At 36.9% G+C, this 24,276-nt stretch overlaps 1 protein-coding gene across 3 annotated transcripts in view; it reads left to right on the top strand.

Moving 5' to 3' along the window:
- Nucleotides 1-23,392, top strand: part of NOL10 (nucleolar protein 10) — a 52,812-nt gene extending 29,420 nt beyond the window's left edge. For all 3 annotated transcript variants that reach the window (XM_075706773.1, XM_075706774.1, XM_075706772.1), the window contains 8 exons: nucleotides 8,674-8,800; nucleotides 10,474-10,553; nucleotides 10,721-10,819; nucleotides 11,471-11,560; nucleotides 13,315-13,488; nucleotides 13,886-14,133; nucleotides 19,431-19,533; nucleotides 22,470-23,392. In XM_075706773.1, the coding sequence (XP_075562888.1) occupies nucleotides 8,674-8,800; nucleotides 10,474-10,553; nucleotides 10,721-10,819; nucleotides 11,471-11,560; nucleotides 13,315-13,488; nucleotides 13,886-14,133; nucleotides 19,431-19,533; nucleotides 22,470-22,589 (1,041 nt within the window). In that variant the 3' untranslated portion in view covers nucleotides 22,590-23,392. The remainder of the gene's footprint in view (nucleotides 1-8,673; nucleotides 8,801-10,473; nucleotides 10,554-10,720; nucleotides 10,820-11,470; nucleotides 11,561-13,314; nucleotides 13,489-13,885; nucleotides 14,134-19,430; nucleotides 19,534-22,469) is intronic.
- Nucleotides 23,393-24,276: the final 884 nt, after the last annotated feature.

Here is a 24,276-nt window from a genome sequence, read left to right as displayed (position 1 = left end):
TAAAATGTGGAGGTGTTGTGTTTGTGAGGGGGGTTATGCTGGTTCAGTGACATCGAGTCACTGAACAGTAAATTGGCTTCATGGAGGGTCTAATGAATACCAGAACCTATGAAAGGAATTGGTAGGAGCACGTGGTCAGATGTGGTAGGGAATGGGAGGTGTGGATGGCCAAAATAAAATGCGGTTTCTGCCTTTTGTCATCAGCAAGGTGTTAGATCAGCTGATCATACTTGATCTGTACCTTTTTTTTTTCCATGGGTAAAGAAACAAACCATCAGCAGATGTTCACAGGTAAAAAAAATCCTATGAAGTGATTCTCAGCTGAACTGATTGCACAGTATTTAAGTAACTTACCTAAGTGCCTCTATTATTACAGCAGATATGCTATAGAAGCTGCTATATTAGAATAAGAACAGCCTTTCAGGAACTTTTAATTCATTTCCAGATGATATTTATGAGAAAGTGCTTGAAAACATCATGCTCCTAATGCATGCTTTGAGAAGCCAGTCTCTTCTTACCTCTTGAGCTTCATTCGATTAGTTGACTTAAAGTGAAAGTCGTACTTCTTGTACTTCAAGTTTCTGTCTGTTTTCTGACCTCGTCATCGCAGGCCCAATTGTCTAAAGACCTGAAACGTGTAGGCAGTCTGGTAAATAAAAGATCCATAGCAATAATGACGAGTGTTGATCTTTTGTGTATGTCAGCATGTCAGAACATGATAGGAGTATCAGTGAAAGCATCAGACTCCTTACTCTTAATGCCACTGCTGGTAAGTTACAGATGACTTGTGAGAAGTGTCCCTTTTTCTTCCTGTCTTGTGAGGAAGAGAACTAGTCTGCTAATCTTATTTACAGTTTTAAGGAGTAACTTTCTTTGCTGAAACATTGTTTGTCCTATCTTGGAGGGCATTTTTTTCCCAATATTATGAGCAACAGTACCATTGCCTCCTTCGGAAGAAGGTGGCTTCACCAAGATGACACTCACAGTGAGAGCAGACCTGTGACTGGTTAACTGACTGTAATACCTGTCAGATCAGAGAATATGAGATTTAATCCCCCCCACTATAAAGGAAATATGAGATTTTAAAAAAAAAAAAAAAACCCAAACAAACAACCCACTATAAAGCCAAACTGCTTAGGATTAGAAGAAGTAGTACTTACTATCTGATAACTACCAGGGCAGAAAGATTTTGTGTCTCGTTCCTAGATGATGTGTGCAAGTTCCTGCAGCAGTTTTTGTTTAACACTAGGAAGATCTTAAAAGCAACATTTCCTTTAACATATTCTCTAAGGAGAAAACCTCCAAATTGTTGATTTGGCAGCTTCCATAGCATAGTGGAAGGCAGGAAAACCAGCCTCTCTCAGATTAATCAATCTGCCAAAAACGTCTGGATGTGCTGAAGTTAGGATGAAAGAAAGAGCCAATTCATTGTATAGTTCAGTGAAATTTATGAGTGTGTGGGCTTAAAATCAAACACAGTGCTGTTGTCAGTAGTGTGCCGAAAAGTAAAAATGTGCTATTCAGTCTCTCTTGGTCATAGCTGTACTCCAGTGAGCTACGTGATGGTTGTAAAAGCATCAAATCCACACCATATAATGTGGGGTGAATAAAAGCATGAAATTATGAAAATATATGAGAGATTTGTTTGGAGTTTATTCCCCAAACCCATTTAATTTAGAGAATTAAAAAATTTTATTCAGTACGTTAAATGGGTTTACTCATGAGATTAACAGGGCACAATTGGAATTGATTGTAGAGCGTTAGTAGGGAGAAAGTAGATTAGAAAGGAATGGCAGAATGGAATTCAACATCACAGATTGTTCGGAGCACGTTGGTTGCTAAGGCGAATGCACTGTATTTGGAAATGTAGTAGAAACGTAACAAGGTAGTGTGATCCCAAGGGTCCTTTCTAACACGAGCTAATCTCCTGGGCTCTCTGAAGCTCTTGGGCTGGGTATGACTGAAGCCCAAAAGCATAGAAACAAGAACGGGGAGCCGCAGCTTTTCATGTCTACAAGCTAGAAATAATCCATCTGACTTTTGAGAGTTACCAATTGCAATTGATGTAACCTTGACTGTTAACAAGGTATAATAACAAGGTATTCTTCTTCTCTTGCTTTTTCAATGCATATAGATGGAAACTTTTCAAAGTTATTACATATTGAGATCTGTCTAATTCTTAAAATTAGAGAACAAAACATTGAAAACAGTACTCTTAAAATGAATAGTAATTAATTACTCATGTAATTGCATTAATTAAACTTGGCTATGCAATTAGAGAGCTAATTATGTTTAAAACGCAATTGCACGTTTCAATCACTGCCCACACCCTGGGGATCACCCATTTTTTTCCCCTCCTCCCTCATTAGGTCTTCTGTAATCTCCTTCTGTTAAATGGCATGATTGAAGCTGAGAATATGCATACATAGATGTGCATTTGCTTTCTCCAGCAAATGTGTCCTGTTAAAAGCTTAAAATGCTTTTTATTGTGCCATTTTATTTTAAAAAAAGACAAAAAAAAAAAGATTTTATTATTATTTTTTGTCTCCTCCGAAGGACTATTTTGTCTCCTACAGGTAAATATGTATGTGATGTCATTGAGTCATATGTATAAAATAAATGTAATTTAAAGAATTAAAATCTAGAAGAGAATCTCTCTATGTTAAAGTGCTTTAAGTTTGGGTTGCCTTTTTTTTAAATGGGAACAGAGGAATGGAGGCGCTTCCTTGGATCATGGAGTCCAGTCCCATCTTATCACAGGCAAGCAGATTGTATAATCTTTTCCATGAATATGTCAGATCTCATCTCAAAATCAGTTGTTTGTTTCTTCCTCATTATCTGCATTAAAAGGCTGTTCAAGAGTCACGTTCCTCTGATACTTAGCTAACTTTTCTAGTTTATAGTGTCACTGTGATAACTTTGCATGTGTTTATTCTTGTGCAAGCATCACTGTTTCAGAAATCACCCTAGCAGCCTTTCACTGTACTTGGTACAGTTTGCATTCACGTATCCTGAACATGATTGCCTGGAGTTGTACAAGATGTACACTGAGTCATTATTCCTATCCTGTACTAGTACAATGGCCTTATGACTGTTTTGTTGTCTTGTGATCAGATAGTAGCATTTTTTCCTGTTCTGTTCCTTACAGCTGATAGTGATTGGCTATACATTTAATGTGATCTCCAGCATATTAGTTTTCAAGGTAGCTGGTTTTTTTTCCGTGAGAGATTGTGACCCTTCTTGTGTGACAGTTTGTCATCAGCAGATTTTATTGGCATTTTCCTACTATATGTGGCAGTCATTAATGAAAATATTTAATAGGACAGTCCTTGAGCTTCAGTTGTAACCTCCTTTCTGTGCAGTAATTCCCCTTTCAGCATAGACTGTTTCTTGTTAGCCAGTTCCTATCAGTTATTAAAATTCTCATCCTGACTAGTAATTTTACACAATACACTGTACCCAGAGCTCTGTTGACACCCTTCAAGATATGCTATCTTTGTTGTAGTTGACATTGTTCAAGTAGGGTGGCAGTGGATGATTTAACTGTAATTGTACATTTTTGCTACCTGGTAAAGGATTACAGTCTAACTGAAATCCATAGAAGATACCACAGCAAACAATTCGAAGATTTCTGAAAGAAAGTTTTACTTTTAAAATACATTATGAAAGAACAGTGATATGATGTATTTTTATACTTAATTGTTATTACCTGTATTATTTTGATATGGCATGATACAACATTACACTGTTAATTTTTGCGAAACTGTGAAGTTTCTGTGAAACTGCATTTTGCTGTCTTGTACAGCTAATACTCTGCTTTCCAAAGCCTGTGGAGGTGTTTTATTGAATGATGTCCACATACATTGTTAGTCTTCTAGATGGATTTCAGGTGGTTTAAATTTTGCAAATCCTTGCAAATTCTAGTTAATTATTTACAAATCTGATTTATGCTGTCTGTGAACATTTTGCATGTTTTTGATTGCTGAAATACTGCATGTTTTTGATTGCTGAATCAGTGAAGGTTGGGACGAGTTTCCGCTGCTTGACTCTTAATACATTTTGACATCTTATTTACAGCTGAATGGTTTATCACTGCCTTGTATGAAATCTTCCAGAGACTTACTATTTAACATCCTGAAAAACAGATTTTGGAACCTGTTTTGACTCCCTGAGAAGAAAAGAGCAACTGTTAAGTTCACTCGTGTAGAATTGGTCCCTGAAACCTTCAAACATATACTTAACAATACTCATCTATATGTGCATTCAAAGTAGTTTAATGTAAATGTTGTGACATCTGACTCTGGAACCTCCTACACATCCTGGGCTTCTTTTAGGTTGTTGAGCATGTTTAGTTAGGATTAGACCCAGTTTTTCCATGGCTCAGAGGGCTCTGCGGAGCTGACTGTCAAATTGTTGAGTGGCATTTAAAAGTGTACAAGTCCTGTCTGGTGTTCCAGATTGAAGATAAGGAACATCTGTTGTGGGTTGGGAGTAATACCTACTCTGTCCTAGGGTTCATTAATTTCAGGGGAATTACAGACCGATGACAGGATGATATTTTCTACAGAAGTGCTCAGGAACTAGGCACAGCCGTAAGTCAGGGCATTGCTGAGCTGTACCACGTAAGATTTGTGGTGCTACAAGACTATTAAGTTAAACATATTGTAAAATAGAGTACAAAGAACTGTGGGGTTTTTGAGTTATTTTACAATATTTTAAAAATATTTTTCTGTCAGCATCTTTCTCTTCCTTTTCTTGAACAGTTTGGCCTCGCACTTGATGTCTCCGCTCGGTTGCATGCTAGATACCTCCTCTTATTTTGTGTTTGCTGTGTCTAAAGTTCAAAAACAAAAAAGTAAAAAAACCAAACCAAAACAAAAAACCCCTTCTAATGTGTACTAACAAAAATTTGGCATTAGCTGGCACGATATTAATAATTATAAAGTCCACATCTTCTTGTGACTCGGTATCAGACACAAAAGGCAATGGCAAAATGTCTGTATTACCTGTGTGTGGCAGGGGGAAGCCCTCTGTGGTAAGTCCAGCCACGTGGCTCACCCGCCAGGAGGAGAGGGCCCTGCTCTCCGGCTGCTCCTCATCCCCTGCCCGGCGTGACCCAGCCGCCACTCTGTCTTGCAGCACAGTGGTGGTACACGATGGGGGATAACCGCGTTTTAGTCACCTCGGGGGTGCTATTTCCAGGTAGTTAGGGAGGAGAGCACCAGGAGGGGAGGAGAGCAGGGAGCAGCCCACCCAGCTTGCTGCCAGTGGGGCCCAGCCTGCAGGTGAGGCTCCTCTGCCGATAGGCAAAACTGTTTTCAAAGACAGTCGTCTTGACTTTCACCAGCAATTGGCAGAAATTGTCTCAAGAAGTGGTTATCCTACCAAAAATAGAATAATGATGAAAATAGCAAAAATACTGGTTTGATCACTGTTGGTGATGATGTCTGGTTTTCCTATCCTAAGAAATATTTGAGTAAAAGCCGAGTGTAGATGTGCACTCATTTAATAATGATTTTCCCATTAGCTGTGTGCAACTTTTCTAAAACTTGTGGAGAAACCTATTTGGTATATCATAAATACTGTAAAAATGAGATCTGTCAGATTAGTTGCATGCGATTACCTGCCTCGATAACATTTTCTTATTCTTACTGTGAACGCCAGTGCATTTTTCTCCTTCAGATATGGTAGAATAGTACGTTCCCAATCTAAATTGACAAGTGTATTAATTAGCCTACCCAACCTTCACAGCTTCATGGCTGTTTTGCTAGTTTTGGTGGGGACTGTGCACCGGTCTGAGGTGGTGCCAGTGCCGGGTGGCAGGAGCTCCGAGGGGTCCCACCTGTGCTGCCGCGTGCCCGCTGTATGGAAATCCGTGAACTGGGGGGGGACAGACAAGTTTCACCTCTTTGCCTCATCCTTGGTGGCCCCGTGCAGACCAGCCCTCTGAACTGTGGCATTTGTACCTGGGGACAGGAATGGCAGAGCCTGCCGTTTCAGAGTGCTCTCGGCACCATCCTGGGATGTCTGTGGTTGGCAGTGGATGACAGAGGAGCATTAAACTCTGCAGTTAAAATGCAGTGGCAATTAAAGTCTGTGAGGAATTACTATTGCAAGAGAAGGGCATCTCTTGTTTATGTTTTTGTCATTGTGACTGGTATTGTTTGCCTTTTCGATTTTTACATTTCTTCCTAAGTTTTAAAAAATATTCCATTTTAATATACAAAGCAAAGCTCCTAAGGTGTCCTGGAATAGGTAGGCAAGTGGTTTCAGTAGGGTGGGAGAGAGGGAAACAAGGCAATAAAACTTACACAAACATCTCTGTAGGGTTTTCCTTTTTGTCAGTTTACATGTGAAATTTGAATAATGGTTGGACTTTCTATTTTTTCCTGGTATTCTGCCACTGCTTTTTTCCATTAATTATCTCATTTTCCTCCCCCTTGTTTTCTGTGACCTGCTCGTCCAACTTGCTCTACAGATTATAATGAATATTGGGTCTTTTGGCTTTGTGTTTCATGGCACAGACTACATGCAATGAAAGGTTTTAATCTCAATATTAGATTTTGAGTACAGGCATACTTGGAACAGTGAGTGGTGCTACAGCTGAAAAGCAGATAAACTGTTTTCCCTTATTTGTGAGACTTCTGCTGTATTTATTCATTCAGAGATTTACACCAGTCAAGATCCCATTGGGAGATTACCCTAACTGGTTGGAATGGCCTGAGTTCTAGTGAGTAACATGCACTTTGTAAGGCTTGAGCAGATAGTGTCATGGACATGGTGAAAAAGGTTTAGTGAAGTGATAGAGATTTTTTACATGATGAGTCAGCAAGATGGAGTGAAGGGGAACTTTCTATGTAATGGGAATGGATGTGAGTCAAGGATTCTCTAATCTCATTTCTAATAATCTTCAGCAGAGAAACTTGCACTTAAATTTTATTGCAAGAGAAGTTTTGTTTAGTTAGTAAGCAACTTGGTTTTTATAAGAAGGACAAACAGTTTCATCCAAAACAAAAATGTAAGTAAACTTTAGAGAAGATTCCTCCACCCCACTCATGTTTTGATGATCTGGTAATGAAGCACTGATAACTGCATTCTTGAATGTCATGAAAACCTGTGCTACATTTAATATATCTAGACTTCTTTCTTATTAATATAAAAGTTTGGTGTTTAGATTTGAAGAAGTGGTTTTGGGGGCAATAACTGAAAAATTTAAAACCTAGATGGAGACAAAAGCATCTGCAATGTTGGGAAGAAATCAATCTCAATGTTATATTGAGTGTTTAAGCTAAGTATTACTGGAGCAGATATGGGGTTTTGGTTAATTCACTAAGTAGGTAACATCTTTCCTGTTAGGGACATCTTAGGTCTTTCCTTGGAAGCTCTTACTAATTGGAATAAAATGTGCAGCACTGGGGGGGGGGGGGGGGGGGGGGAAGTGAAGCTTTTCATTTGGCATGTTATGGTTCTCAGCTAGGGCTGAAATCTTACAAAGATAAATCATACTTGATACAGAGACAGTAGTGGTCTAGAATATAGCATTATTGTCTGGAGTGTTACAGTCTAGAATATTAGTAGAATATCAAAAGAAGAGTTTTTCAATGAGTATTAACACATTTCTGTTTAAATGAACAGCATTATCTCATACAGTTACCACACTATCATGTTAAAACAAACTATATGTATTTTATATGTATAAAATCACTTCTGCTTCTTTCCATAATCAAATAGGATCTTAAAATGTTGTTTTTAAATCACAACCATTCATATGGTCAGGTTGGCTGCGGAACTTTTAACATGAATTTTTAGCAAACAAGTCAGAAGCCTTATTAAAAGTCCCACTCTAGGAGTTAAGCGGCCACTTTATGTTCTAAAATGTCAGCTGATTTGCTCTAGAGAGAAAAAAGGATTTTTCCTTTCAGCTAACTCACCTACTAAAATAATAATACTGGAACAGTTGAATATGGCTGCATGCATCAGGATAGAGAGGAATTTCAATCAGAACAGCAGGAGGGAAAAGTGAAGGGAGCTAATTGTTAATTTGGGAAACATGAGGAAGCTTATATGGAAAAGTACGTTGATAGTGCAACATAGTATTGTATTATTTGAATTATTTGAATAAATCCTTTGCCTCATGGTGGAAATATGCGTGTTTTTTTATATTGCCCATTATCTGTTCATACCGTCTGGGTTTGTCCTTGAATGAAAATACATGAAATATACCTGTGGTGTTTTAGTTAAAATAAATAGGGCAGAACAGCATTTAACATGATGGCATAGTGAACCTAATGAGTTCAAGATCCAACAGTGCTTTACAATTAGTTGCTATCTAGTGCCATTAGTTCATAATTTTATCTGTAATGTTTGGCTCTGAGCTTTTAATAAATTAATCAATCGGACTGGGACTGCTTGAAACAGTCAAACTTGAAACCTCTAGATTGTTGGTCTCAAATAAATGACCTATGTTAAAATAGCACTTACATAATCTATCGTACTCCTTATTGGTAATGCAAGCAATAGGTTTAATTGTGTTCTCTAACTGCTCTTGCTCTTAAGGTCTGTTTGATTTCAGAGGGATTTGTTTGTTATTCCATTACAGCACAGTAGCTAAGAGCCTAACTGTAGTTTTTTTTCTGTAAGAATACATGTTACAACTTTCTATAATATCCACAGGCTTTAGGACCTGCCCCAAAATGGTGTTCCTTCTTGGACAACTTGACTGAAGAACTGGAAGAGAATCCAGAGAGCACAGTTTATGATGATTACAAATTTGTTACCAGAAAAGACCTTGAAAATCTAGGTAAAACAGTTGAATATCCTCTTTAGCTGACTTCTTTGTTCAGTTTTTGGTCGTCTACACATACAAGTTTTGTAATTCGGATGTGACGTATGAGGACTATTAGAAATTCGCTGGCAGTAGTTTCATCCAGTCTTCTTGGTTATTAATATACCAGACTGATAGCTTTATGTTCTTTGGTTTCCAGCCAGTGCAACAGTAGGTATTTGTGTTTCTCAGATTTTTATCCCAAGAAGATTGATATTTGCTGATTTAATATGTCTAGGAATCTGTTGTGTGTGCTTTCAGACACTGTGGATGGCACAGGAAGAGAGTTAGTGTAGTTTTCAAAATACTTCTGAGGTGCTCAAATATTATGTTGGAACTCCTAGCAAAATTAGGAGAAGATTCGCCTGCCAAAGGGTACCCTAATTGACTGTAGTAATTTCCAGAAAATACAAATCATTCTAGGGCTAATAGAAACACAATTTCAAGGAACTGGAATGCTGAAAATCATATAGCAGAGAAAGTACACATGCTTCTTCCAAGGTGGTTAGTCCTTTTTCTGTCCGTTATGTGTTTTGATTGCAATTTTGTGCTCCAGTTCAATTTAATTAATTTACCTCTGAATATGGGAGTTGGGTTTGGCCTGGCAGGGGGCCATGCAAGGAGGAGGTCATCCAAAGCACCTGCATCTTAAGCCTTACTGTTCTAGAGTAGGTGGTCTGAATGTAGCCCACAGACCCCTATCCCAGTCATAAGGGAATAAGGCAATGTAGTATTATCTACACAAAGACATGACTGGGAATACTTATTCTGCTTTAAATTCTCTGTAACTTAGTCAAATTCATTTCCCCATAAATGCAAGCTTTCAAATGAAGATCCAGCTTAAGGAATACTTTGTATTTCATATGTCAGGGTTTCTTTGTATTACAAACCATTAGCTGGAGTACTCTCACTTTGGAATATGCAGGAAAATTGTTCCCTGGAAACAGTAAAAAATGTTTAGCGACAGCTTTGCTTTCTGAGATGCACAGTGGTGTCTCACTTTTTTTTGACATTTAGTTCTAGAAGCAGTTTGTTAATTTATAAAGATTTGGGGTCTGTAGAGGATATTTGGGTATAAAAAGCTTTTCTTTTTCTCAGTCTTGGAATGTTGTGAAGATGCACAGAAGGAAAATCAGACAACTCTTCAGTATTTTCATTCTTACTTAGGTTAGGGCCTAGGGTGACAGTTTTATGACCTGATGTGGTACTGCATTTTTTTCAGCATGTTGATTCTTCAAAGTAGTGACCCAAGGCAAAATTTTTTAATTAAAAACATCTCTATACCACACTAAAAAAGTGATTGTCAAACATCTATGGACTTTGAAAAAAATCCTCTCAAATTATTCTTTGTAAATTTTTATGGAGCGTAGTGCATATGGGCATTTTTAAAAAGTGCACAGTAACGTGTATTATGACAAGAAAAATGGATTTTATTACTCTGAAGAAGCTCAAATTTCTTGCTGGCTGAACTGATTTTTTTTTTTATTGCAGTTTTGCTTAGTCTTGTTGTAATGGATGTGACTGTTAGATTGATGTGTTGCGTTGGCAGTGTGTGTTTGTCTTGAATTGGGAAAGTAAAGTGGCTGGCTTGGAATAGGAGTTCTTTAGGTATGAAAGCTCTTTGAAATCCTCTAACTTTTTTTTCCCAGGCCTTGCTCATCTCATTGGATCATCATTGCTCAGAGCATATATGCATGGCTTTTTCATGGACATAAGACTTTATCATAAGGTAAATAAGGCTGATCCTTTTCAATTTTTACTCTTAAGAATAAAATATGTGTGTTGGGTTTTTGTTGGGGGGCGGTATTTGGTTTGGGTTTTTTTTTTCCCTCCAAATAACGGACAGCGTCCTGTATTAATGATATTTCCTTTTTACTTCCTCCTGCTTGTTCAAAGGCAAAAATGATGGCCAACCCCTTTGCCTATGAAGAATATAGAAGAGAAAAAATAAGGCAGAAGATAGAAGAAACACGTGCACAGAGAGTTCAACTAAAGGTAAATCCTGTAAACAATTAGTATACTTCTGGGAAAACTGTTCATAAAGAGTAATATATTCCTAAGTGTATCTCAGAAATGTAATGACTTGGGATTTGATTCTGTTTATCATCAGAGACACAAAATAATTTCTAAAACTTTTTGAATGGAACCGTAAAATTCCCATGCGTGTGATTCCCACAGATGAGAAAGACTGACACCAAACTGTAAAAGAGCAGCTTTCATCACATTTGCCACTTGAGTGGATAACCCACTGGTAAAACTTGCAGTTTCTGCTTCTGTCATTAAACTAAATTACTTAAGCCATTAAAACATAGTACTCTGGAAAGAGATATATAAAAATAGCATTGTGTTTATAACTAGTAGCTTTCTAGACTGAATTTGCTCAATGTAGGAGAAATAATTGCTTTTAAAGTACTAAAGCTGATGCATTACAAGGTAAAAACAATACAGAAGTTCTGTTTAAATTTTCTCCAAGTGCTGTTGCTTTACTAGTACCTAGAAATATTTGGAACCAGTCAAGGAGCTTTTCAGCAAGAGTTATAAGAATGAGTAACAATTCTCTCTTCACCACACTTAGAAATGTAAAGCATGTAGGTTTTTGCATGTGTAAAAGAGTAATTTACGGATGAATTGCTTTCCTCTCTTTAGAAACTCCCAAAAGTCAATAAAGAACTTGCACTCAAGCTAATCGAAGAAGAAGGAGAAGAGCAACAAGTTACTAGAAAAAGGAAACAGAAGGTGAGCTTTTGTTTTGGAGACTTCTCTAACTGAGAGCACAGAAAGTGCTTACAGTATTGATTTTTTTTGTTGTTGTTGTTGGGGTTTTTTTTTTTTGTTATCTGGCCAAACAGATTCAAAATTCTATTGTTCCTGTTTCTCATAAATAACTTATTCTAGTAGGTGGCTTTAAGGTGGACTTCACTGTAGCTGCAGCACCAAAACAGCCATGTAGTAACTTAAAGCTTAAAGTGATGAAATAATCACTGTGAAGATGATACCGGCTTCACAGGCTCCAGAAGCTAACTAAATGCAGAGTCAATACCAAAGTTGTTCTAAAAAGACCTGTTGTTTGCATTTGTTGGTATTTTGGTGGTGACCATGACAAAATAGATGTTATCTGTAATACTGAAGATACAATTGCCTTTGTGTACACAGTTAACTACATTGTATGAAATAGCCAAAATGGTTTGCTCTTATACAACAGGAATTCCTCCTGATGTTCAAAATAATCCAATTTTTATCCTAAGTGAAGTCTAAAGGAAAAAATGAGTTAATGTTTAATATCTGGTGGGGGTGGCAGGCTTTGTATAGGTAGCACTTCATAGGTGCTTATTCTCACAGGAATATAGCATTCATGAAAGGCAGGCATTAGCTTCATGTGGCATCTAATGAAATTCTGTGTGTTACAGTTAGGAAGCATGAACTAAAAAAGTAGGAGGTGGTAAAACCTTAAATGCAGACTGTCTAAGGCAGTGTTATGATGGAAATATGAGTTCCATAAATGGGGGCTGATTTGTCTAGGAGTACATACAGATTGTGTTATTAAGTGGACTAAAAGAGTATACATAAAAATGCATATCCTGCTTAGTTTCCTGAAATGGTATCGCAGTCTTATGAAGAGCAATTTATTTTAGGCTTTGGGATTTAATTTTTGGCTGTGTGACTGCAAGTCACACATTTGCAACAGTTTCTGTGTTTGAAATTTACACTTGTTGTTTCCTGTATCTTCCCACACACACACACTTCTTGGGTAACAATGAAAACTTAATGCTGGGATGGGGTGAATGTGCCAGTATAAGTTTGGCAATGTTGAAAGATCAGCTTTTTATAATAAAAAGCTATGTATTCAATGCTTTTAAAACGATGACAACAGGCATTCACATAAGCTGAAATTGTAGCTTGTTCCTAATTCAACAGTAGCATAGTTTACACTGAATTCATTTTACTTTGACATGAATGAAACTTCCTTTTCCATTCTGTATGCAAGGGCAGTGGAGAAAACATGTTACAAGATGTACAGAAACACTTACTGTTATGTATTTACAGTAAAACAGTAGCAGCATTGCATAAAGCCATGTTTACCTTGATAATTTGTTGTACATGTTGTAGAATCATTCCTGTCAGGCAGGGTATTTGCCTTGGAGGTACTGCTGATTAGTCAATAGATACCAACACATCTCCAGACAAGCTGGCTGAATGTATAAGAAGCATTAATTCAAAAATATTAGTAATTGTGTATTTAAGGTGTCTATAGTGTGCATAAAAAAACCCTGTCTTGCTTACAGGTAGCTTAGAATTATATTTATTTGATCTTTGTGAAAGTAATAAAATATAATAAGCATAAATCTTGATTTTTATATGACCTGGAAGGATAAAGCAACTGGCATTTCACGTGCTGGTTTTGAATTTTGTTTAATTAAAAAGGTGTTGCTTACTTTACCAAAGTCTGTTTCAGAATTTTATAACTCACTCATGCTTTGCTTCTTTTCCAGAATATGCCTAGCCTTCTCAAAGATGATCGTTTTAAGGTCATGTTTGAGAATCCGGATTTCCAGGTGGATGAGCAGAGTGAAGAATTTAGGCTACTTAACCCACTTGTTTCTAAAATAAGTGAGAAAAGAAAGAGGAAACTAAGGCTTTTGGAGGAACTGGAAGCGCAAGAACAGGTAAGATATATTCCATTTGGAGTAGGAAAAATCCATAGATATTTTTCTTTTCTTCATTTAGCATTCAGATTTTGCACTGTAGAAAGAAGGAAAGATGGAGGCAATGCAAGAATGTCTTATCAGTTACAGTAATTAAGTGTAATTTGTAATGTTATCCTAGTTTTTAGATGTCAACAATATTGTGTCTACATGAATGTAGGTTTGAAAAACATAAAATATGTAGGTGGAAACAATTTTATAATGTATTTTCTGCTTCATTTGCTGTTACTGCTTTTGTTCAAATTTTAGTTCTCTTCAACTGTAGCTATGTAAAAGCTGTCACGTACTCTAATTGCAGGAATGGTTTGAAAAGAAAATTAGTTGATGATTTCTTATTTTATACTATTTTTGTCTGCAGGAAGAGGAGGAAGAACCAGAAGGAAAAGCAAGTGATGCAGAAAGTTCTGAGAGTTCAGATGATGAAAAAGGCTGGGTTGAAGAGGTCAGGAAACAGCGCAAGCTTCTACGCCAAGAGGAAAAAGTAAAGCGGCAGGAAAGGTTCAAGGAGGATCAGCAAACATTACTGAAACCTCAGTTTTTTGAGATTAAAGAAGGAGAGGAATTCAGAAGCTTCAAAGACTCTGCCAAAAAACAAAAATTAATGAAGTAAGACTAATGTTCCTATTTTAATAGCTGGGGGTGGACGATTGTCAAGTATTTCTCTACAATGCAGGCCAGTGGCATTTTGGCTTGGAAGCACTTACTAGCAAAGCCACATCTGGCAATTCAGGGATATAACTTAAAGCAACATAGTTGTTGAAAGCTTTGTTTTGTAGTTAAACAAATACAGTGTTTATGGCAGGGAGACAACACAAATGAGATAAGTAAGAGATTAATATGCTGAGCCAGAGTTGGGGATCCATTACTCGGTGTTGGTGAACTGCTGCTCTCAAATAACAATGCTGATGTGTGTGAGACTGGTTATATTTCTCCACCAGTGTCAGTATGAGGTTGACAGTCTGGACGTTTTTCATCTGACCCTCTGAAATGTAGAATACTGCATGACTAGTCACTGTTTTGGGGGTAGGATCAAGGTGGTAAAAAAAATGGTGTGGGTATTTTTGTGGCATCCAGAAACTTTCAAAAAAACTATGCTGTTGTGATATTGTCAGGTCTCACTATTTCTATTTTTCTTTTTGCAATACAGAAAAATCTTTTTTTTTTTTTTCTAATTTGGATTTCCTTAAATTGATGATCGGCTGAAGTAATTGGGTACTGTATAAAGAGCACATCAAACTAAAGGACTTGGCTTTCAAGTGCTTAATGCCTGCAAATGTCATTGACTCCCCCTGCCCCCCGAGGTCAGCTGAGCCCTTCAGAAGATGAGATTCAATAGCCTTTTATTATTTGGAGCACAGACATTATTAAAACCTTGTTTTAAGTATTAAAACCTTGAAAGACAATAGCTTCAAAGTTCTTGCAGCAGAGCAGAGCAGAATTTTGACTAATGTGGGAAACAAGTTGCTGAGCTAGATGGATCTTGTAATAGCCATTATGTTTTTACTTAGAATGTGATGATACAGTCAAAGAAAAGGAAGTGAATAATATATATATATAATGGGGCTGTTTCTTTACGTCTCTAATGACTGATTCTAAAACCTAGTTGTTTCATGATGGAAACTTTCTAGAGATATGTAAAGAAACATTTGATAAAAATTCAGCCTGTACCTTAAATGTGCAAGTTTTTAACTGGAATTATCATGTAAGATGGTCTTTAAGTATTAATGAGATGGTGTTTCTACGGTAGTCTAGTAGTCTGTGATTTCCATGTTGTACCTGTAAAACCTCTTTAAATAGAAGTAGTAGTTTTTATAAATTGGGATTTATAGCAGTTCTGCAGAACTGATTCCCATGTTTTCCTTAGCTGTTTTTTATCAGCAGGTGTTTTCACACAGGGATTTTTTTGTTCTTTATATTGAATATAGCCACTCATTCTGGACTCTTAACTTAGATTTCTCCGTCAACTTTCTTCTGATTATTTTTCTTTCTTTCTTCCAGAAGATGAAGTAACTTTTTACTTTTGTCAGTTTCTTCTTTGTCAGGAGAAAATCTACTCTGGACACTCTGACACAGTATTGTAGGTTAAGGATATTTTTTACATTGTACTTGGATTTATAGTCGTGTTAGCAAGTGATTTGAAATGAGCCTGAGACAGTTGTCACATGGCACTGTACGCTCATTACCATTGAAATACTTCCCTAAAAGGCAGTTTGGCTGCAGCCTACTCACATACTCTTCTTTTACACAAATTCAGCTGCTGACCTCTAAAGGAAATTCTCAAGGACATTCAATTTGAAGTATTAAGATTTTGTTTTGTTCAAAACATGGAAGGCTTAAATATGAACAAGGGTACTGAAAGTTAAGTAAATAAGTCAAGACAGGTGTAAGGAAAAGAAACGTTCAGAAAAAAATTAGAACAGTGTGACACGGGACAAAGTAAATTCTTTCATTTGGTGTATAGAGAGAGAAAAATCACTGCTTCAGTTCAGGAAAAATGAAAGCAAATATGACAGACCTGTCCAGTGGATGGAGGAATATCAGTGATGACATTAAACCATGGAAAGACTTTCAAAAGACTGCTTTTAGGGAAAAGAAAACCTGTCTTAAGCTTCACTGCTAATTCTCTGCAGAATATTTTGCAAGGTGTGATGCATAATGAAGGTGTTTTAGGTTAGATACCCTCTGTGTGGTAGGTGCACAGATGGGATGTAATGTAAAATGTTTAAAAAAAAAAAAAAGAGAAAATTGAGGACTGAATAAGATGACAAAAAATGGATGCGACAGCATTACATCTTTCATGTTTTTCTGAGTTGCTGTCGCTGAATTGTCTTTCCATGACTTTTTATTTTTGCCTAGGCAATTAGTTCTATACTCACTGATCCCATTTGTGCTCATCCAAGCATTGTTCTTAGTATGGGGTGTGATATTCCTCAAATTCTAAGAAGAAATATAAAACTCAACAGCTGGTATCTGTTTCTTATAACATATAGCTGATACGATTCTGAAATCGTAATGACTTAGTCTGTGCTGTGAGCTAACTTGTTGGCTAATAAGCATTTTTACATATTAGAATTTTATGAAGAAAATACCTAAATATGTTTTCTGTTGGCCTTATTGAGTGATAAGTAGTCAGCATAAAAATAATTAATTCAAGTAATGTACTGAAAATTGGAAAGACTGTAGTGGCATGTACAATCTGGTGAGGTTGGCACGTTTGTCTTTGATTTGATTTATCCAAGTTATGGAATGATGGTCTGTGACCAATATAATTAAGTACCTTAATACCTTCACTATGCACTTAATGGCTAGGTGTTCTTTTTTTTTCTCTAATCATATAATGTTCTACCTGAGGAAACAGTTTATGACTTATATAAAACTGGGTGTTTCTTTTGACATGTTCCTGACTCAGCATGGCTCCAAGCCCAACTTCTAAAGCAGTGGTGCGTACTATAAATTTCTTCATAGACCAACAGTCTACGCACTTCTTTGCATAGGAAAGCTGCAAAATTTACTCTTGGTTGTAAAAAACACCTTGTCGCAAATCCGTCTACATTTCCTTTTCCACTTTTGCACTCTTATGCTTACACATGAAAACCTGCAAAACTTTGCTTTGTTTACTTACTGCATAAATTCCTTACATAGTAACTTAAAAGGAAGCCATAAAAGGAAAGGGTTTTTAGTAGTGTGCCAAGAGCTCTTTTGATTTTCTTGATGTCCCTTTAAAAGGTTTGTTATTTAAGTTAGAGCATGTCAAAATTAAAAACTACAGTAGTCATACTTTATAAAGTATGACAGTCAATGTATGTGTCTTCAGAGGTGGCCAAGAAAGTCAACAAAAGCATAATTGACATTCCTAGGTATTGCTAAAGTAAAACAGCAGGAAAAGTCCTGAAAAACTGTTCTCTTTATAATGAAGAAAAAAGAAGTGCCTGGCAATTTTTTGTTTGTTTGTTTTTTACTGTAGGGCAGGGGAAGTTGCTTTAATAACACTGTTAATGTATCCCTTGAATCAATTTGTTGAGGATGATTTAAAAAAAAAAAAGAAAAACAACCCAGCTGTTGTAAGTGTTTGTGTCTCAGTGTGCGCAATTCACTGTCATTTGAGGTCTGCGCATTTTCAGATAAATATAGCCATACCTGCAATTATTCAGTAAAATTGCAACCCCACAGTGTTTTGCTAGTATCTCATTTTAATTTTTCTCCTGACAGAAGCAATATTTAGGCAGTCATGCTAAATAATTGCTGGGTGGTAGCCATATTTCTCCAGTTCACTTTCAAAGGGGAGAAAAATGGGACTTCACTTGAATGTAGAAATCCCACCACAATGTCAGTGACTGATCTTCTGCCATAGTTAGCTCTAAGGCTTAGCTTGTCTTCCTGATTCGCGCAGATGGAACAAGTTTTTACATGTACTCAATGAAAAATATACTACAGAAAAAAATACAATCAAAGTACCTAGTCATGAGAAATAAAGTAATTCTTGACAGTAATCTTTCATTGTTTATCTGAAAAGTCTTTGTTACATAAGATGGCTCATCAACCAAAATTCAGCAGGCTTCAGAGACTTCACGCATAGGCCACAATCCATGAGCCCTTCATCCATAGGAATGCGATTGACTTTGGGGGCTGCTAATTGTTGGTATTTTTATGATGACTTATTTTCCACTTTAAAACTTGTACAAAAAAAAGTCTCAGACTCCTTCAGAGAGCTCTAATAGGGCAATAATAGCAGTATCTCAAATTGCAGAAACTAATTCTGTTTACAGTTAGGCGAATGTTTTCTAAGCGCATCGCAGAGTGAGTTTGTCTGATCATACAGGCCATGGCATATTCTCAGGTGGCGCTACCTACTCGTAGGGCCCACATTACAGAGGAAGGATGAGCCATGTTAGGACTCACAGGTGCCTTTAGGGAGGCTGGCTGAAGCCAGCACCATCCCTTCCTGCCTGCTTCACCCCTGTGCTGGAGGCTAAGCGGGAACAAGGTGTATTTCCACTCCTCAGCTGTTCCAGTTTGCAGCCTAACTTACTGAAGTCAGCAAGGCTGTTATTAAATATCAGCTCACAACCTGGAGCAACTGGGGCATGTCAATGTGTCTTGGTTTTGTAGGAGAATTAACTTCCAGTGGGGGAGAGCTGAAAGCAGTATCAGTTTCGGCCACAACAGCTACCTCTTCCGTAGAAATGATAGAGTCCAGTGCCCGAGGGAGAGGCTCTATACCAGCTTGCTTACAGAAAACAACTGCCAAGCACCATGGGCTTGAAGGCGCATGCTCATGTGGAGCTCCTCTCTGGGGTCAGGGTCTGTCTGTCTTACCACGTTCACTTGTTTGCTTTGTTCTTTTATTTAGAAAACGGTTTGTATTAGACTGTTATGGGTGCAGTGTCATTTGTATTTGGACTACGTAGTTTGTCTCCGTCAGTGAAGTGATTCATTGGGTGCTAAATTCCTTCTGACAGACAGTCAAGATTATTTCCTTCCCTCAAAAGTGTTTCCAATTGAGAAATGATAAGATTTCAAGAAAACTGGATATATCTAGCCTTATTTTTTTTATTTGTGTATGTATCTATTACTGCAGCTGAAGATTCCTGACTTTTTCTAACACTTCATAGAAAACTATAGCAATAGAAGGATATGGTGTCTTTCTCAACTAGAGTCCTGTTGCTTTTTAGCAGAAAAAACAATGAATTTTATATAAATTTTAAAAATGTTGCACTGAAAGCAGTATCTGGAGGGAATGATTTGAACTTGTGTATCTTTTCTGTTTACTGAATGTTTATATTTCTAGAGTTACGGCATTTCAAGGTTTCAGAGAAATTGAGATTGGTTTTGACTGCATTATCAGCCTTTATTATAGTAAAAAGATGGCAAGAATAGGGACTAATGTTAATTATTCTCTGCAGGAAAACTCTTGAAGATCGTTTAAAGCTTGAAGAAAAACTTGGCACGCTCAATGTGTCTGATACCACAGTAGGCAGTAAACAGGCAACATTCAAATTAAAGAAGGTGAGCTATATATATAATTTTTTAAGATAATGCACAAGTAACTTTAGTTTTTGCAGGAAAGAACAGGAAGTTTAAAACCGTCAAACAAATGTCCCTCTTCATTTCTTTATAAGCTGCCAACTCTTGTGCTTCTTGCCAAGAGAATGAAAGCCTCCGGTAGTACTCTGTGTGTTTATACCCTTATAATTCAGGCAGTACTCATAAAATCTTGTGTTCCGGTGGAAAATACTGGCTTCCATCTTTTAATAGTTTACTTGCAGACATACAATCAGGAGCTTGTGACCTTACCTGACTTCTGTGCCAGGACTGATCAGATCTTAGTCTGCAGGTCCAAAATGCAATCAGGGTGCTGTAGGTGACAGGCTTTCTCTTGGTTGATGATGTTGCTAGGTCTCATCGTGAAAAAAACAGAGCTCCTAATCACTTTGTCATTGAACTTGTGTAACACAGATCACAAGAATGAGCTCTGGTCCTGTTCTGCTTGCCAAATTCCATTTGAAGTGTGTAGTTGAGTGCTGCCTATCTACCTTTCCCAAAGGGTTTTTATTTCCTGTCCTAAAGAATTTTGTAGATCGCAGACAGGTGATTACTTTATAGTGTGGGCAGAGTTAAATGCATGTGTGCGTCTGCTACTGCTGTAGAACACTTAAGGATTTTTTGCTGGAAAATTGCTATAGAACTGAGGAAAGGACACATTATAAAAGTTGAAGACCCATATTAATTGATACATGAGCTGACAAACCAGTTTTAACTGAAGTACATTTTGCCTCAGGTGAGCCTCTTCCTATAATACATATCTCCTTAGCAGTGGTCAAATATTATTCTCACTGGTAAAACTGCTGTCACAAGAATGGCTAAGTAGTTATTTGATTGTCACATTGGGTATGCCTGAAAAAAAAAAAATTAAATAACCAAATTTATTGGACTGTTTCTACCTTACTTGTTTTACCTGATTATTGTCTGTTTGCAGATGTCCTTTTTCATCTGTTTTTGATACCCAAATTCTGGAATTTGCATTAAAAAGGTTTTTAAAAGTCTAATTAGAAGAAAAATAATGCATCTGCAGTGGAGATCTTTTCTTCTATCAACAGAATAACAAAATAAGGCTTACAAGTCTTCTCTCAAATAAACAGACCCTGTGTATATATTCTGAAGTCGCAGGGAATGGAGCAGGGAGAGCTGGGAGGAGTCATGCTATGCAGTATGCTGTGTCTTGACACTCCTTTTCAGATGATGAAGAGATGAAGTTGGCAAGCCAAAAAAGGGATTTTAGTGTTACCATGATCATCAACTTCTGCTTTGTGATGCCCTTTCCTTAAAGTGCAGGTGTGTTTAGGAGTAGGTAGAAAGATTTAGTCGGGGAACGAATTGTGCTTCCATGGGATTGGTATCACTCGACCATGTAAGTCAGTGGAATTGAGACTGAACTTGGCTGCTACAGTTGTGGTATGTTAGCAACCTCCCAAATGCCCAGCAGCCACTGACAGATCGAGCAATGAAATTATTTGTCATTTACGTTTCACAGTTTAGTTTTCAGGGGATTTTAGTATGGTTCCTACAGTGTGGTATCCTGTTCTTCAATTTCAGCATGCTTTATCATAGCAAATAGATATAACAAATTAGCAGGGTTTCTAAAATACCTAAGTACGTACCCTACTAGGGAGATATAGAGCACTTTTTTTTTTTTTAAACCCAAAACTTCAAATGCAAATCAAGATTATTCAATTTCAGTATGCTAGCGGTAGCAGTCAGCATTATATTAAGTAAGATTTCTCAAGACCATTTCAGACAAAGTCTGGAGACAGAGAGAAACTAGTTACGTTTTCATGTAATGCGTTTTTTGTTTCCACTACTTGCAGTGGAAACAGGAGTTAATAAATGTCAACAACATCTAAAGACCACTAGCTTTTATTACCATGATACTGGTATGGGCTTATTGCTACATTTGGTAAATTGGTTCATATCTCACCTCATTGAAAATGTTGTCTATGCATGCAGATCTCTAGCTCAAGTTTAAATGGTACTTTAATGGGAGATTCAGGAAGAGATGGGCTGATGTGTGAGTGCTGCTGATTACAGAACGAGATGCAGTGGGGATACAGCTGCACATCCAGTAATTCTGTCACAATGTTAATGCACTTACCCTGTGCTGCCATTGAAATTGCTCTAATTGCTGGAGTATTTTAGAGCATGGGCTCTTGCCTGAGCTTGGCTAGTTCAAGTCTGCTAGTTCCAGTTTATTCTTAGTTTGAAGACAAGCCCTAGTCTTCCAAAGAAAATACTTTATGGCTGTAAGAGCCATTTCATCTATGTGGTATGTAAATGAAACCCTTTCAGTGTGTTTTTGATGAAGAGGGAAACCATTAATAGAGCATGTGCCACAAGAGCAGAGATTTTAAATCACTTTCACATGGAAGGTCTTGTAGAATTGCATACAGCATATCAAACACTTTCAAGAACCTCTAGGAATGCTTTTTAGAAAACCTGTATGTTTCAGCAAATTTAACTAATTGTTCTGTCTTTTTTTTAGATGCATTTGTGCAAATATTAAATGTGGTAATTACTAGTTAACCAAAGTAGATGCTAAATAGCCTCAAATTGTGCTCTACCTTCTTAAGGGCATTAAAACATAAATTCTGAAGTGTAATTTTACAGTCTATTGTTAGACATTGGGTTTCATCTGAAAAACATTATTTTATTCACTGGTTTTTTTGATATCTTTGTCTTAAATGTTTGCTCTGAATTACTTGGAATGATAATGCCTAGGGATACCCAGAATCAATGGGTATGGTATAAGACAAGATAGCATGGGACCATTTACAGTAACATTTCCAGATTTCCCTAATGGAATTCTGACTTTATGTATAGATACTTGAACAATGAGGTGATATGTAAGTTTACAAGAACCTGAGTCTATTTTTCTTTTAATATTCCAGTCAGAGCAGCAAAAGAAACAGCAGGAAGCTGAGAGACAACATCGTCAAGAGAGGAAAACTCTTAGGCGTTCTGCTAATCATCTCAAGAGTAAACGTGGAAGAGGAAGACTGTTTCATTGATTTATTTTATTTTGGTTTTTTAAGAAACTTATTTTATCTCATTTTTTATTTGAAAAAGGGACTTTTTCAAACTGGGGCACAGTACCAATGTATTTGTATTATGATTCATTGATGAACACAAAAACCAGAACTTGCTAAATCCTGTGTTAATAATTGAAAAGTTTATGAAAGTAGAAGTATTGACCAAAGGACACTACAGATATGGTGTGTTACAAACTCCAGTGTGAACTGTGTTTGTGCAGAAATCACCAGCAACTGGTTATTGTGTAACCCTGGATGTTTTCTATATAAGAATAAAGACTGACTTTGGCTTTATATTCTTGGGTTGCCCCTTAGTAGCCAGGAGGAGGTACAAATGGTCATCATGAGGACAATTGAGAATGCCTGATTTGGGTTCCTGTAAGTCACTCTATAAGGAAAACTCTCTTGCCACACTGATGTACAAAGGGGAATCTCGGAAGGATAGTTTTATTAAGTGAAATTTTTGTGAATATTGCCTTTACTCGGAATCCTTAGGACCAGGTTTAATATGTTTTGGCAAGCCAGCCATGTTTCAACATAGATCAAGTGGTATATGTTCACATAACGAGCACATTAAGGCCATGCCAGTAGCCTCCTATTCTTCAAAAAGTTTAGTTAAATAACTTAAGAAATTAGAACTTACATTAAGGAAATGATTGATTCTTTTCTATATCTTCTTTTTGATTCCCAACAGAATGCTTGTTGCTAACCAGGATACAGTATCTCTTCTTGATTTTTATCTTGCAAACCTGTCATTTACATAAGTAGTTTACTACTTAAGCAAAGAAATTAATTTTTACCTTTGATCCTAAAGGATCTTTGTTTATTGCTTTTTAAAAAGCTTTATAAATTGTCTTTTTGCTAAATCCAAGAAACTGTGAACTTTGGATCCAACAAGAATCAGTGAATCTCCCCATCACTGTAAATCTTTTTAAGAGACTGGGAGGTTCTTAAGTGTTTTGCTTTATAAACCAGAGAGGTTATTAATCTGGTCGTGTCTCCTGGACAGTGTTTACCGTAGAATTTTTGCAGTTATTTCAGTAAAAAACTTGGTTTCTCATAGCCTGATGCTTTTTTTTTTTTAAAGATGGTAGAATAATCAGTCACATGGTTAAATTTATCGTCTTCTCCCTGATTTAATTTTACCTGCTTTAATTCCTTGGTTCTGTTTTTAATTATATTGTTTCCTTTAATTTAAAAATGCCCTTTGCATCTGGTATTTTCATCTTTAAAACATACATTGTAATCATCACCTCTCTGTCCTTGCCTTCAACTAAAGGATGAGTCTCTCAATATATATTTTTTTACCTCCAGCTGTCAAATTTCTGCATTGTCTGTAAGCTTCTCATGCTTTCTATTTAACACAGAACTATCCAGTATTCCAATGTCAGTCTCACCTATGCTGTATATCAAGAATTACCATTATTACTTCTCTTCAGCCACTGAGAAAATGTAATGCAGTTGTGGTTGCTTCAGGGTATGTCCCTCTTTTTGGAGTCTTGTCTTTTGATAACATTCAAGCCTTTGAAATCCAAGTGCAGTGACAAATTAAAGTTTGTACTAGTGCAACATCTTTCCCCTGGAGCATTGTGTTATCTCTTAGAAATTATCTGCCTGCAATTCAGGTGTGTTCACTTCATATACATGGCTTTCCTGAACATGGAAA

Source organism: Pelecanus crispus, chromosome 3 (genome assembly GCF_030463565.1).
Source record: "Pelecanus crispus isolate bPelCri1 chromosome 3, bPelCri1.pri, whole genome shotgun sequence".
NCBI classification, from domain to species: domain Eukaryota; kingdom Metazoa; phylum Chordata; class Aves; order Pelecaniformes; family Pelecanidae; genus Pelecanus; species Pelecanus crispus.
Note: the sequence above shows the minus strand (reverse complement) of the source record. Positions and strands in the feature narration are given on the sequence as shown.